Source organism: Taudactylus pleione, unplaced genomic scaffold, assembly GCF_031769625.1.
Source record: "Taudactylus pleione unplaced genomic scaffold, aTauple2 ptg000184l, whole genome shotgun sequence".
NCBI classification, from domain to species: Eukaryota; Metazoa; Chordata; class Amphibia; order Anura; family Myobatrachidae; genus Taudactylus; species Taudactylus pleione.
Genome location: NW_028284586.1, coordinates 3,367,105 through 3,381,415, shown reverse-complemented (window position 1 = coordinate 3,381,415; position 14,311 = coordinate 3,367,105). Strand labels below are relative to the sequence as shown.

Here is a 14,311-nt window from a genome sequence, read left to right as displayed (position 1 = left end):
AGCGCCAGGTTATTCTGTTTGTTTGTTCTTCTTTCTTGAGGGGGTTTCCAATGTTTGATTTTAGATTGAGTGTGGTCAGTCCATGAAGAGGGCATAATTATTACTTAATCATCTCTGCGTCATACAAAGTGTATTGTTTGTCATAATTCCAGCATATACAGGACCAGCGATCACAGTAAGCCATTAAATGCAGCAGTAAGGTCCATCCAGCCTGAGCTGAATGGTATTATTTTAGATGTGGGCACCATTCCAGAGCATTGGAGTAAGTCCAGGAGTCTGGGGGAGCAGCAGAAGAACCTAGCACTGCCCTAGACCTATGTGTACATATTGGTCTCGTTATGCACTGGATAGTGTATTATTATACAGTATTAATAATTAAGCCTATAAATGGTCTATAGCAGTGCACCACTAACAGTGCATGTTTTCCAGATCTCCTAGTTGTGGCATAGGTGTATTTATTACTGACTGACACATGTTAAAAGATCCACAGTTGGTGCTAATTTCATTTCATTTGTGATACTGAGAAGAACATGCAGCACTAGTAAAATTCTATAATATTACTATTTCTATTGTGGTCACGGTGTATGTTGGGGAGGGGGGGGTTCAAGGCATCTTGGAAACCCCCCTGTGTTTACCTAATTGACCCTACACTCTCTCTTTTATTTTTATTTATTTCTGTTCTATAAATGTATAACAATAATGATATATATTTATCTAGCAGATTTATGAATGGTACAATTTTTCACTTATTGGAAGATTGGACTATTTTCATGTCTGTCCTTACTATACAATACCATATATCATTGGAATCTGCTATCTGTACATTCTGTTTCTTTTTTTAAAATGTTCAATGAAAAGATGTATGAAAAATAAACAAACAAGAAACAAGCGTTTTTAAAAGATGCACTATGTGACCCAATGGTGCCATGGGGCTGACGGCCTATGGAAAAACTCCCAGTGAGGCCTACGGTCAATCCACCTCTGTACCTGAGCCTGGGAAGAACCAGGATCATAGAGCTACTATAAGTTAGAAATATGTCTCTTGATCCTCCATATATGGCAAATAATTTTAATCCATCAATCACCTGACAAATTGGTCTATTGTCTATGAATTTGGCATGCATCCCCCATGGGGTATATGACTAGTTTTTTACATGAGAGGTGAGACACTTATGAATATCAATAAACATTATCATTCTTGGTACCTCCTTAAGAATAGCCACAACCTCTCCAATACAACTTTCACTGTGTGACTGCAGGTTTTGCTAATTCATTTTTCATTGTTTCATTATCCTGGAAAATTAGTTACAATTTATAATATATGTACATTTTGGCCTATATTCCACTATTGCAAGTTATAAAAATATAAAAATAAAGTAGGAATATGATCATGGGAAGCACTTCCGGTAAGGCATAAATAATGTGCGACTTACACTGAGTGCAAAATACTAAAAAAAAAAAAACTTTCCATCCACAAATTTCTCTACCAATCAAACACGTATCCTCATGGATAATATATACATTACAGTGTATTTGAGAGAGCAGCAAGCAGGTGACATCACATGAAACCATGGCCTGACCTCATGCACCTGTAGTCATGGCAACAGAGTTGTTTACTTTCAAAGTTGGCAGCGGCAGTTAGAAGATCCAACTGACGTTGGTGCAGAAGACGGAGCCCAGTGGGGAGAAGCAGGACCCAGCGCAGAAGAAAGAGAAGACAGTAGGAAGTAAGAGTAGCAGAAACAGGAGCAATAAGGAGACCATGGAGCCGGCACAGAGGAAAGAGAAGATGGCAGGAGGGAAAAGGAGCAATAAGCAGACTTTGGAGCCGCCACAGAAGAAAGAGAAGATGGCAGGAGGGAAGAGGAGCAGAAAGAGGAGCAATATGGAGCCAAAAGCGAAGAAGCCATGTCCTGAAGATGGTCAAGAGAAGAGGAGAGTAAAGAAAAGCAGGAAGAGAAAACACAGATCGGGGGAGTCTCTGGCAAAGAAGAGGAAGAGCGCAGCGAGAGAGGCTGAAGAATTTGATGGAGATCAGCCAAGACCAGGTAGAGAGGGGAAGGAGGTTTTATCAGGTAAAACGATTCTTAGTATGGGGCAGTTGTAGAACCGCAGCAGTATCAGAGGCACAAAGTGTAGTTGGAGAGTTGTTATATTCAATTCATTATTTTACATTGACAACACTTTATCTTTAAAATGTTACTATATAATCAATATTTGGTACTTAAGTATTATAGGGACTACTTGTCTAATTGAGGGATTATAGGTGCTTGAGTATTAACTGTCATAAGTATCAGAGTACAATAGGGACTACCTGTGCTTATTATCTTTCTTACGTATGATATAATTGGATAAAATGTTGCATTGTAAGAAACATGTAACATATGAGCTGCCATAATGAAGGTCACTTGTTGCTACATTTCTTTTCTTAATGCTCCAAAACTGTCCCCATAATTGTTGATTTTTATATAATGAAATGATGTAAATGATAACTACTTATTCCTGATTCAGTATCATTTTATTAACAAATATGCATATTAGTTAATAAAACCACCAAGTTTTACTGGTAACAACGTTTCATTAATTTTATAAACGGCTATACTGCTGGTAATGACCGTTTCATACCAGCTACATTGTATATATATTTAAGTTGTGTATCATGTGTAAACATTGTGTATGTGAAATAAGCTGGGTACACACCTTTATGATCAGCGGCTAATGGAATTAATCTCTCCTGATCAGCCGTGCAGGGTGTACCCAGCGTGACCCCGTCAGATGTCTGCAGCCGCGGCCAGTTGGTAAATTTTTGATATTTATAAAAGCCGGCCGCCGGAGCACTGTATTCCGATCTTTCCCCCAGGGTGGCCATCAGGGGGGTACTGCTGTACTAATGTACCTGGCCCGCAGACGTCTCAAAGTAGTTTGGTAATAAAATAAGTGGTGCGCTTCGGGCCCCGTCAGTCACTGTAACTACTGGCTAGCATAGCAACTGCGGGACGGGCCCCCTTCTCATAGAAGAGCAAAGCAGAGGAGAGCGTGGCTTTAGTCTGTGCTGTGCTGCAGCTGCCGGGTCTGTCCATCCTTCTCCTATCTGCAGATGATCTCCTATCTGCACTGCAGCTGCTGAATTACGTTCCTTGTCCCTCCCCGTGTCCCCGCCCCCTCATGCTCTGCCTGGTCTGTCCGAGTCCCCGTCCCTCCCTGCCCGGGCTAGCTATCCTTCTCCTGGGGGATCTCCCCGCAGAGTCCTGACAGCTTCCAGTGTGTGAGGGAAAAGCCACCTACAATGCTGCAAACACAGGTAAGGATGGCTCTGTATCCATGTTAGGTGGGGGTGTACACTTCTATTATATGGGGGGAGGTGAAATGTATCTGGGGGGTTTAAACATACTTTCTGGGGGGTGTGGTGGGTTCGGAGGGAAATGTATCAGGTGGGAGAGGTGTGTTTAGGGGTATAGTAATGTATCTGGGGTGTATAGTAATGTATCTGGGGGTGTATAGTAATGTATCTGGGGGCTATAGTAATGTATCTGGGGTGTTTGGTGATGTATCTGGGGGTGTATAGTAATGTTTCTGGGGGGTACAGAAATATATCTGGGGGTGTATAGTGATGTATCTGGGGTGTATAGTAATGTATCTGGGGGGTATAGTAATATTTCTGGGGGGTATAGTAATGTTTCTGGGGGGTACAGCAATGTATCTGGGGGGGTACAGTAATGTATCTGGGGGCTATAGTAATGTTTCTGGGGGGGTTTATAGTTGTATCTGGGGGTATAGTAATGTTTCTGGGGGGGGTACAGTAATGTATCTGGGGGGTATAGTAATGTATCTGGGGGAGTATAGTGATGTATCGGGTTTATAGTAATGTATCTCGGGGGCATAGTAATGTTTCTGGGGAGTATAGTAATGTTTCTGGGGGTGTATAGCAATGTATCTGGGGCAGGGCCATAACTAAGGTGGTGCGACCTGTGCCCTGGAACAGGGCACCACAGGGCAGAGGGCGCTGTTAGGCCTGTCAATTTTCCTATTTATTATCATTCTCACTTGTAGCTTCCTCATCTTTTATCCCCAGCATCTCCTGCCCTCCCCTATCTCTTCCCTAGCCCTTCCCCATGAGGCCATGGCCTTTTTTCAAGTGCACCATCTTATTTCCCTATTTAAATGCCAATGCTCTCTCTGGCACAAGGCACCAAGAGTCTAGTTACGGCTCTGATCTGGGGGTGTACAGTAATGTATCTGGGGTAAATAGTACTTTATCTGGGGGGTACAGTAATGTATCTGAGGGGTATAGTGATGTATCTGGGGGGTATAGTAATGTTTTTGGGGTGTATAGTGATGTATCTGGGGGGTATAGTAATGTATCTGGGGGTGTATAGTGATGTATCTGGGGGGTATAGTAATGTTTTTGGGGTGTATAGTGATGTATCTGGGGGGTATAGTGATGTATCTGGGGAGTATAGTAATGTATTTGGGGTGTATAGTAATGTATCTGGGGGGTATAGTGATGTATCTGGGGTGTATAGTGATGTATCTGGGGGGTATAATAATGTATCTGGGATGTATAGTGATGTATCTGGGGTGTATAGTGATGTATCTGGGGGTGTATAGTGATGTATCTGGCAAGGTATAGTAATGTTTTTGGGGTGTATAGTGATGTATCTGTGGAGTATAGTAATGTATCTCGGGGGTATAGTAATGTATTTGGGGTGTATAGTGATGTATCTGGGGGTGTATAGTGATGTATCTGGGGGGTATAGTGATGTATCTGGAATGTACAGTAATGTATCTGGGGGGTATAGTAATGTATTTGGGGGTGTATAATGATGTATCTGGCGGGTATAGTAATGTATCTGGGGGTGTATAGTGATGTATCTGGGGTGTATAGTGATGTATCTGGGGTGTATAGTGATATATCTGGGGTGTATATTGATGTATCTGGGGGATATAGTAATGTATCTGGGGGGTATAGTAATGTATCTGTGGGATATAGTGACGTATCTGGAGGGTATAGTGATGTATCTGGGGTGTATAGTAATGTATCTGGGGTGTAGAGTAATGTATCTGGGGGTGTATAGTGATGTATCTGGGGGTGTATAGTGATGTATCTGGGGATGTATAGTGTTGTATCTGGGGGGGTGTAGTGATGTATCTGGGGGGGAAAAGTAATATATCTGGGGGTGTATAGTAATGTATCTGGGGGTGTATAGTGATGTATCTGGGGTGTATAGTGATGTATATGGGGGATATAGTGATGTATCTGGGGGTGTATATTGATGTATCTGGGGGTATATAGTGATGTATCTGGGGATGTATAGTGATGTATCTGGGGGGGTATAGTGATGTATCTGGCGGGTATAGTAATGTATCTGGGGTTGTATAGTGATGTATCTGGGGTGTATAGTGATGTATCTGGGGTGTATAGTGATGTTTCTGGGGTGTATATTGATGTATCTGGGGGGTATAGTAATGTATCTGGGGGGTATAGTAATGTATCTGTGGGATATAGTGACGTATCTGGAGGGTATAGTGATGTATCTGGGGTGTATAGTAATGTATCTGGGGTGTAGAGTAATGTATCTGGGGGTGTATAGTGATGTATCTGGGGGTGTATAGTGATGTATCTGGGGATGTATAGTGTTGTATCTGGGGGGGTATAGTGATGTATCTTGGGGGGAATAGTAATGTATCTGGGGGTGTATAGTGATGTATCTGGGGGTGTATAGTGATGTATCTGGGGTGTATAGTGATGTATATGGGGGGTATAGTGATGTATCTGGGGGTGTATATTGATGTATCTGGGGGTATATAGTGATGTATCTGGGGATGTATAGTGATGTATCTGGGGGGGTATAGTGATGTATCTTGGGGGGTAATAGTAATGTATCTGGGGTGTATAGTGATGTATCTGGGGGTGTATAGTGATGTATCTGGGGTGTATAGTGATGTATATGGGGGATATAGTGATGTATCTGGGGGTGTATAGTGATGTATCTGAGGGTGTATAGTAATGTATCTGGGGGGTATAGTAATATATCTGGAGGGTATAGTGATGTATCTGGGGGAGTACAGTAATGTATCTGGGGAGTATAGTGATGTATCTGGGGTGTAGAGTAATGTATCTGGGGTGTAGAGTAATGTATCTGGGGGGTATAGTGATGTATCTGGGGTGTATAGTAATGTATCTGAGGGGTAGAGTAATGTATCTGTGGTGTATAGTGATGTATCTGGGGGTGTATAGTGATGTATCTGGCAAGGTATAGTAATGTTTTTGGGGTGTATAGTGATGTATCTGTGGAGTATAGTGATGTATCTGGGGGGTATAGTGATGTATCTGGAATGTACAGTAATGTATCTGGGGGGTATAGTAATGTATCTGGGGGTGTATAGTGATGTATCTGAGGGTGTATAGTAATGTATCTGGGGGGTATAGTAATATATCTGGAGGGTATAGTGATGTATCTGGGGGAGTACAGTAATGTATCTGGGGAGTATAGTGATGTATCTGGGGTGTAGAGTAATGTATCTGGGGTGTAGAGTAATGTATCTGGGGGGTATAGTGATGTATCTGGGGTGTATAGTAATGTATCTGAGGGGTAGAGTAATGTATCTGTGGTGTATAGTGATGTATCTGGGGGTGTATAGTGATGTATCTCGGGGGTATAGTAATGTATTTGGGGTGTATAGTGATGTATCTGGGGGTGTATAGTGATGTATCTGGGGGGTATAGTGATGTATCTGGAATGTACAGTAATGTATCTGGGGGGTATAGTAATGTATTTGGGGGTGTATAATGATGTATCTGGCGGGTATAGTAATGTATCTGGGGGTGTATAGTGATGTATCTGGGGTGTATAGTGATATATCTGGGGTGTATAGTGATATATCTGGGGTGTATATTGATGTATCTGGGGGGTATAGTAATGTATCTGGGGGGTATAGTAATGTATCTGTGGGATATAGTGACGTATCTGGAGGGTATAGTGATGTATCTGGGGTGTATAGTATTGTATCTGGGGTGTAGAGTAATGTATCTGGGGGTGTATAGTGATGTATCTGGGGGTGTATAGTGATGTATCTGGGGATGTATAGTGTTGTATCTGGGGGGGTATAGTGATGTATCTTGGGGGGAATAGTAATGTATCTGGGGGTGTATAGTGATGTATCTGGGGGTGTATAGTGATGTATCTGGGGTGTATAGTGATGTATATGGGGGATATAGTGATGTATCTGGGGGTGTATAGTGATGTATCTGGGGGTATATAGTGATGTATCTGGGGATGTATAGTGATGTATCTGGGGGGGTATAGTGATGTATCTTGGGGGGTAATAGTAATGTATCTGGGGTGTATAGTGATGTATCTGGGGGTGTATAGTGATGTATCTGGGGTGTATAGTGATGTATATGGGGGATATAGTGATGTATCTGTGGGTGTATAGTGATGTATCTGGGGGTGTATAGTAATTTATCTGGGGGGTATAGTAATATATCTGGAGGGTAAAGTGATGTATCTGGGGGAGTACAGTAATGTATCTGGGGAGTATAGTGATGTATCTGGGGTGTAGAGTAATGTATCTGGGGTGTAGAGTAATGTATATGGGGGGTATAGTGATGTATCTGGGGTGTATAGTAATGTATCTGAGGGGTAGAGTAATGTATCTGGGGTGTATAGTGATGTATCTGGGGTGTATAGTAATGTATCTGGGGGGTAGAGTAATGTATCTGGGGGGGTAGAGTAATGTATCTGGGGTGTATAGTGATGTATCTGGGGTGTATAGTGATGTATCTGGGGGTGTATAGTAATGTATCTGGGGGTGTATAGTAATGTATCTGGGGTGTAGAGTAATGTATCTGGGGGGTATAGTGATGTATCTGGGGTGTAGAGTAATGTATCTGGGGGGGTATAGTAATGTATCTGGGGTGTAGAGTAATGTATCTGGGGGTGTATAGTAATGTATCTGGGGTGTATAGTGATGTATCTGGGGGTGTATAGTAATGTATCTGGGGTGTAGAGTAATGTATCTGGGGGTATAGTGATGTATCTGGGGTGTATAGTGATGTATCTGGGGTGTATAGTAATGCATCTGGGGGGTATAGTGATGTATCTGGGGGTGTATAGTGATGTATCTGGGGTGTATAGTGATGTATCTGGGGATGTATAGTGATGTATCTGGGGTGTATAGTGATGTATCTGGGGGGTATAGTGATGTATCTGGGGTGGTATAGTGATGTATCTTGGGGGGTAATAGTAATGTATCTTGGGGGGTAATAGTAATGTATCTGGGGTGTATAGTGATGTATCTGGGGTGTATAGTAATGTATCTGGGGGGTAGAGTAATGTATCTGGGGGGGTATAGTAATGTATCTGGGGTGTATAGTGATGTATCTGGGGTGTATAGTGATGTATCTGGGGGGTAGAGTAATGTATCTGGGGGGGTATAGTAATGTATCTGGGAGGGTATAGTTATGTATCTGGGGTGTATAGTGATGTATCTGGGGAGTATAGTGATGTATCTGGGGGGTAGAGTAATGTATCTGGGGTGTCGCCACTCGCTCCGCAAAGATAAGGGCTGAGCTGCGCAGCATGAATCAAATCACTGCGCAATCCTATAGCTTGATAAAATCTCACTATGGGCCAAATCCAATTTGAGGCGAAAAACCGTGATATCATTTTCGCCTGTTAATTATACCCGTATTCAATTACAAAGACTTTTTGCAGGTGCGAAAAATCCTTGTAAAAAAATGGGATTAAGTTTTCACCATGTAATACATGGCGAAGAAAAATGCAGAATTAGGGTTTAGGGGTGCAGGCATAAAAAAAAAATAGCCTACACTCCTGTAATGTGTGTCAAAAAAAATGTTTTTAAAAAAAATCGGACACCCCAAAAAATTAAGTTTAATTTTGGGGTTAAAAAAATAAATAAATATGGGGGACAAAATCCTAAAGTAGCGAAATTTATTCCAGAGGGTTTTTCAAATATGCGGCAGGTGTTTTCTTCATTGCGGGTGATAGAGGCAGGTGCATTTTTGAAGAATTTTTAAAAAGTGACTTTATGGACTTAAAAATATGTTTGCACCCATTTTCATGTACACCAAATTTCATTAAAATAGTTATTTAAAAAAAAAAAAACCTAAATGCTATTTTTCACCCCTTCTTCTAAAGCCGCATTTATGCACCTGCCGTGGCTATTAAAACCCCCCCATTTCCTTCAGCAGGCAAAAACGGGGGCACCCATAGTGATCCCCCAAGTCAGGACATCTTTAGGGGGGTGCCAGGATGAATTCTCGAAAATTCCCAGGATTTTTTCGATACTTACCTTTCCGCTGGCACCAGTTTTTGCTGATTCCTAATTTAATGCGGGGATAAGCCGCCACACGCCAGATACTTTATCCCTGCATAAAATGGCGATGATGACGAAAAGTCCGACCTCTGACTTTTCGCCATCAAATTGAATAATGGCCTATGACGGGGATTATTGCTGCAATAATACCATATCATGGGTGGGTAAGGGGACCCAGGGAATTGCTTTGCCCAGGGCCCACACTGCTATAAGACAGCCCTGATGCCAATAGCATTATTTCCCAGCATCGCTGCTCCCTGATAGAAAGCAATGACCAGGGAAAATACTTGTAATCAGCGCCACATTTTCCCATTTACTAGTGAATCTCTATATTCTCAGGGAGGGGACCCTCAGATTAGGAATAGGCAGCACAGCATGGTGATTAGGAAGTGCAGTCAGAGACCCTTATTACGTTGTACTGTTTGTGTCCTTATCCTACACTCTGACTTGTAGCGTCCAGAAATATTGCATCACAGTATGGATAAATGACGTGAAAGCAGGGTAACTAAATGATATCTCCAGCACCAGGGGGTGGGTGATGCTTTTAGGCTGGAAGGAGGAAGAGGGGAGGATTTATGGTAACTGAGGGGTCTGTTGGGTGGACTGAGCCAGGTGTCTGCTGGAAGATTAGTATACAGCAGCCGCCGGGAGGCTCCTCTGACACTGTCACATCAGATGCGACTGTGTCAAAGAAAGTCCCAACTGGTGTGGTCACGTCTCATGGGACCACGCTAGACAAGTGATTACACTGCCCATGCATATCATTGTTAGCCTGAAGATAAGTGGTCTGTCCTGTACTAAATTTTTGGCATTCTAAAAATATAGGATTTCCCCCTTACTGAAAGTGAATGCAGGAATGGGCATTATGCCATATTGTAGCTTGGCACATGTGTTCTCTGGAAATACAATGTAAAAATATGCCAGGCCAAAATAAATATGCAAATTGGCAATTGGTTCTAAGGGAGTCACCTTACATTCATAAGCACTGTTACATGTAATTACTGCTGGTGTGAAGTGATGACCTATGATTAGATTACACAACATCATCATCATCCATTCCTGGAATCAGACCCACCTTAAGTTAAATCACCAGTGGCCGTATACCAACCAACCAAGCATTCATCAGAACAATTAAAGCGTCACGTGTCCGGTATGGATTGCCAGCAGTCGGGATCCCGGAGGTCAGATTCTCAACACCGGAATCCCGACAGGGTTAACATACTGACACCTGTTGGTTGGTATGAAAACCCTTCTCCTCTCCCTACCCTAACCCTCTGTTTGTGGTGCCTAATCCTAACCTTCCCCCTAGTGCCTGAACCTAACCCCTCCTCCCTGCACCTTAAACCTAACCCTCCCCCTAGTGCCTAACCCTCCCCCGAACCACCCATACTTACCTTCGGGATGCCGATGGTCTGTATTTTCGATTCGGGATCCTGACTGCTGTTGGTATTCCAGCGCCAGTATTTAGACCGCGGGCATCCCGTCAGCCGTGAGACTGACTATGGACCTGATTCAGACCTGCTCGCTAAGGCGCAATCGCTCGCCCTGAGCGATTTTCGCCCATCTGCGCATGCGTATAATTCGCAGTGCGTGTGCGCAAGCCATTCGTTGCAATCTGATTTTGGTAGCTCGTAAGCCACTATCAAGTCGCTGCTTTGAGTGACAGATAGTGCTGTTTGTGGGAGGTAACAGGGGAAGGTGCTTGTGAACGGAGGAGTGGATGTGCGAACGCAGGCGTGTCCGCCAAAACGCCGTTTAAAGGGTGTGCATAATTAGCAAAGTAGCGTCATTGTACACGTCACCTGCATGTATTACAGCCAGCGCTGATCGCTGTGCTTGCGGCAGGTTAAGGCAACCCCAAGGGCTGCGAGCAGCTCCGATGGCTCACGATGGTCCCGATTAATCCTTCATTTCCCGGAGATGACGTGTGTTGCAAGTGGCAAGGGGGCATCATTAGACACTTGCGAGGGCAATTTGCCATAGCTCGCTAAAACATAGTGGGCGTTCTTACGCGACGCAGTGCGAGCACTAAATATCCGGCCCCTTTTTGCAAGTGAGCGACCACAACTTGCGAGCGGGTCTGAATGAGCTCCTATATCCCAAGTGTCACATTTCCTTTTCCTTCATAATGAAATTGTATAACACACAATGCCACAACGGACTAAAGGTGCTTACACACGTAGCGATTTTTTGATCGATTTGTCGATAATGACGTCATTATCGTTAAATCGTTCAAAAATATCATTTCGTTTATAACGATGACCGATAATCACAAATGCGCTTATAGTTATTGTTCATCGTCCATTTCAGATTTGTCCAACATGACAATTTTCATTAAGGGAAGAACATTATTCAAAATCGTTCATTACACTTCAAAAAATCGTTCACTTTTTCAAGGGAAAATCTGACAGCAGAGCGTTGGTTACAAAATCGTTACGTGTGTATGCACCTTAAGTATTAACATACAGATGTGTCATCATACACCTAGCCTCAATATGCCATGCGGCGTGAGACGCCAGGTCCTGTGCTACTCCGTGTGCGCCAAGGATTTTCTTAAAAATGTTTTCGCTCAAAAAATGACAAAACATTCCAGGAGACTGCACTGATTTATTTTATATGTGACGCTTATATCTGTGTGCGACTGAATCTGTATAGGAACCACAACAGGCCCTGGCATGGAAGAAAGCCGCGGCCGCTGCACTGTAGCACTTATATACAGACACAGACACACACAGATATACAAGCGTCGCATATCAAATTAGTCTGTGCAGTATCGGGAAGCGGGTTCTCACATCTTTGCGACTATAATGCATTTTCAGGTAAAAAACCTATGAAAGAGACGCACAGCGCAAGCCAAGTAAGACGAGACCTGTCACGCAGAAAAGGGCAATTTGGCACAACTGAAGCAATAGTGTATGAGAGCACATCTGTATGCTACATGGTGGAATGTCTAATACGCTAATTGACACAATGGAACTGCTGACTCACAGCAACTAATCACTTGATCAATTACCAGTGCTCATATATCAATTAACTCCTCAAAATCAGGACCTATAAAGACATCTCCCATTTCCAAAATAACATGGAATGGGCAGAGGCTGGCACACTCAGCATGGGCAGAGAACCTAGTAGACTGAGCATGGGCAGAGAGTCTGGCAGAGACTGGGAATAGGTAGAGAGGCTGGTACAGACGGACAATGGGTAGAAAGGCTGGCACAAGCAGGATGGGTAGAGAGGCTGGCACAAATAGGCAATGGGTAGAGAGGCTGGCACATACAGGATGGGTAGAGAGGCTGACACAGAGAGGGGATGGTAGATAGGCTGGCATAGACAATGGAAAAAAAGAGAAACTGCCACAGACAGAATAGTAGGTAAAGCAAGAAAATAAATAAAAGACAATGACCAGAAAGATACAGGAAGATATGAGATACTGTACAGGTTGTGTCTCCCATATCCAAAATGCTTGTGGCCAGGGTAACAGGGGGGTCCGTTCAGTCATCTTGTGCCTCAAGCTCTTGTGCACTGGGGCCCACCGGGGCTTACTAGGGCCGTTATAGCCACACTTAGTAATCACCTGGACGGTATAATGAGCTATATTCCATAATATGACAATAAGTGGTGACATTATTGTGTCTCTGTGTTACATCACTGTCAGCATAGTTAGGTCTGAGGTGGCTGCTGTGGCTTTATATGAATTGATAGGTGATGAACTGATATGAGACCCATCTACATGTACACACATAGGAACTGGGAGGTTATAATAGAATACATACAGATGTGTGTACATACGTCTATCCTCTGTGCGCTACAAGTCACATTACATAAAGTGTGACAGCAGTGAGACTCGGTAGCTGTTTTCTTTTTTCGTGTGACTTTTTACCTTCAAATGCATCTTATCCGCACAGCTATGCATACGGGACACACAAGCAGCTTTTACTGTTTACAATGATATGCGGCATCCCTATGTTCTGTGTGACTGGGGGTGTACCTGCATGCAAAATGCTATGTTACACTGTTAGCCCAAATCTACCCTTAGGGGCCTATTCATCAACACTAAAATAACGTTTTTAAGGACATTTTCCTTAAATAACATTATTTTGGTATTCATGTAGCCACTTAGCACAGGAGATATCACAGATATCTCCTTGCTAAGTTCCCCTGCGTTAATTTCCACACTCCCCATACATTAGTACATTAGTATGGGGATGTGGAAATTGTGGTATTCATCAAATTCCGAAAATTATAAATTTTCGGAATTTGATGCAGTTACTATTTGCCACTGTGAGGTGGCGAATAGCAGGTGAAACTTACCTGTATCTGCGTGTGCAGGTCCCCCGACGAGTCCCTCCGGCGCTCTGCTCCGTCCTCAGGCTCCGGAGGCTGGTCGGACATGTGTGCTCCCCAGCAGAGCACAAGAAAGTTTAGACAAAAAAAAAAAAGTTTTTTTTTTTCTAATCTGTCATGTGGTCTGCTGGGAAACCACATGACAGACCAGCAGGACGGAGCCGGAGGCTGCTGCACGGATAGGTAAGTCGGGGGGGGGAGGTGAGCGGAGGGGGGTGGGAGGGGGTCGGGGGGGTACACAAACTTAACGCATCTGTAGGCAGTGCTGCGCATGTGCTGGTTTTACAGATGTAACAGCGCATGCGCAGCACTGTTTCCAGATGCGATAAGGTAGTGTAGGCAGGGAAAATTATCTATTTCTCGAAAAGCTGTCATCGCAAAAATGACAGCTTTTCGGAATAGATAATTATGGAGAGGTGGAATGATGAATTCCACCTATAATTAGGTAGAACTCCAGGCGAGTTCTAAAGCTAATTATCTCCAGAGAATTTTTAGGTTTAATGAACAGGCCCCTCAGTCATTTTAGTAAACTTACCCTCTGGTGCTTCCAAGTAACTATACCGGGTAATGTTACTAAAGGTCCATTTTAATCGATTAAAATTCAATCAACACTGATGTTGTGTTTCAG

At 43.2% G+C, this 14,311-nt stretch overlaps 1 protein-coding gene across 1 annotated transcript in view; it reads left to right on the top strand.

Annotated features, from left to right (window-relative positions):
• The first annotated feature begins 1,762 nt into the window (after nucleotides 1–1,762).
• Nucleotides 1,763–14,311, top strand: part of LOC148519703 (protein kinase C delta type-like) — a 45,947-nt gene continuing 33,398 nt past the window's right edge. Inside the window, exon 1 of the mRNA XM_088476196.1 lies at nucleotides 1,763–2,075. Coding sequence (XP_088332322.1) covers nucleotides 1,763–2,075 — 313 coding nt within the window. The remainder of the gene's footprint in view (nucleotides 2,076–14,311) is intronic.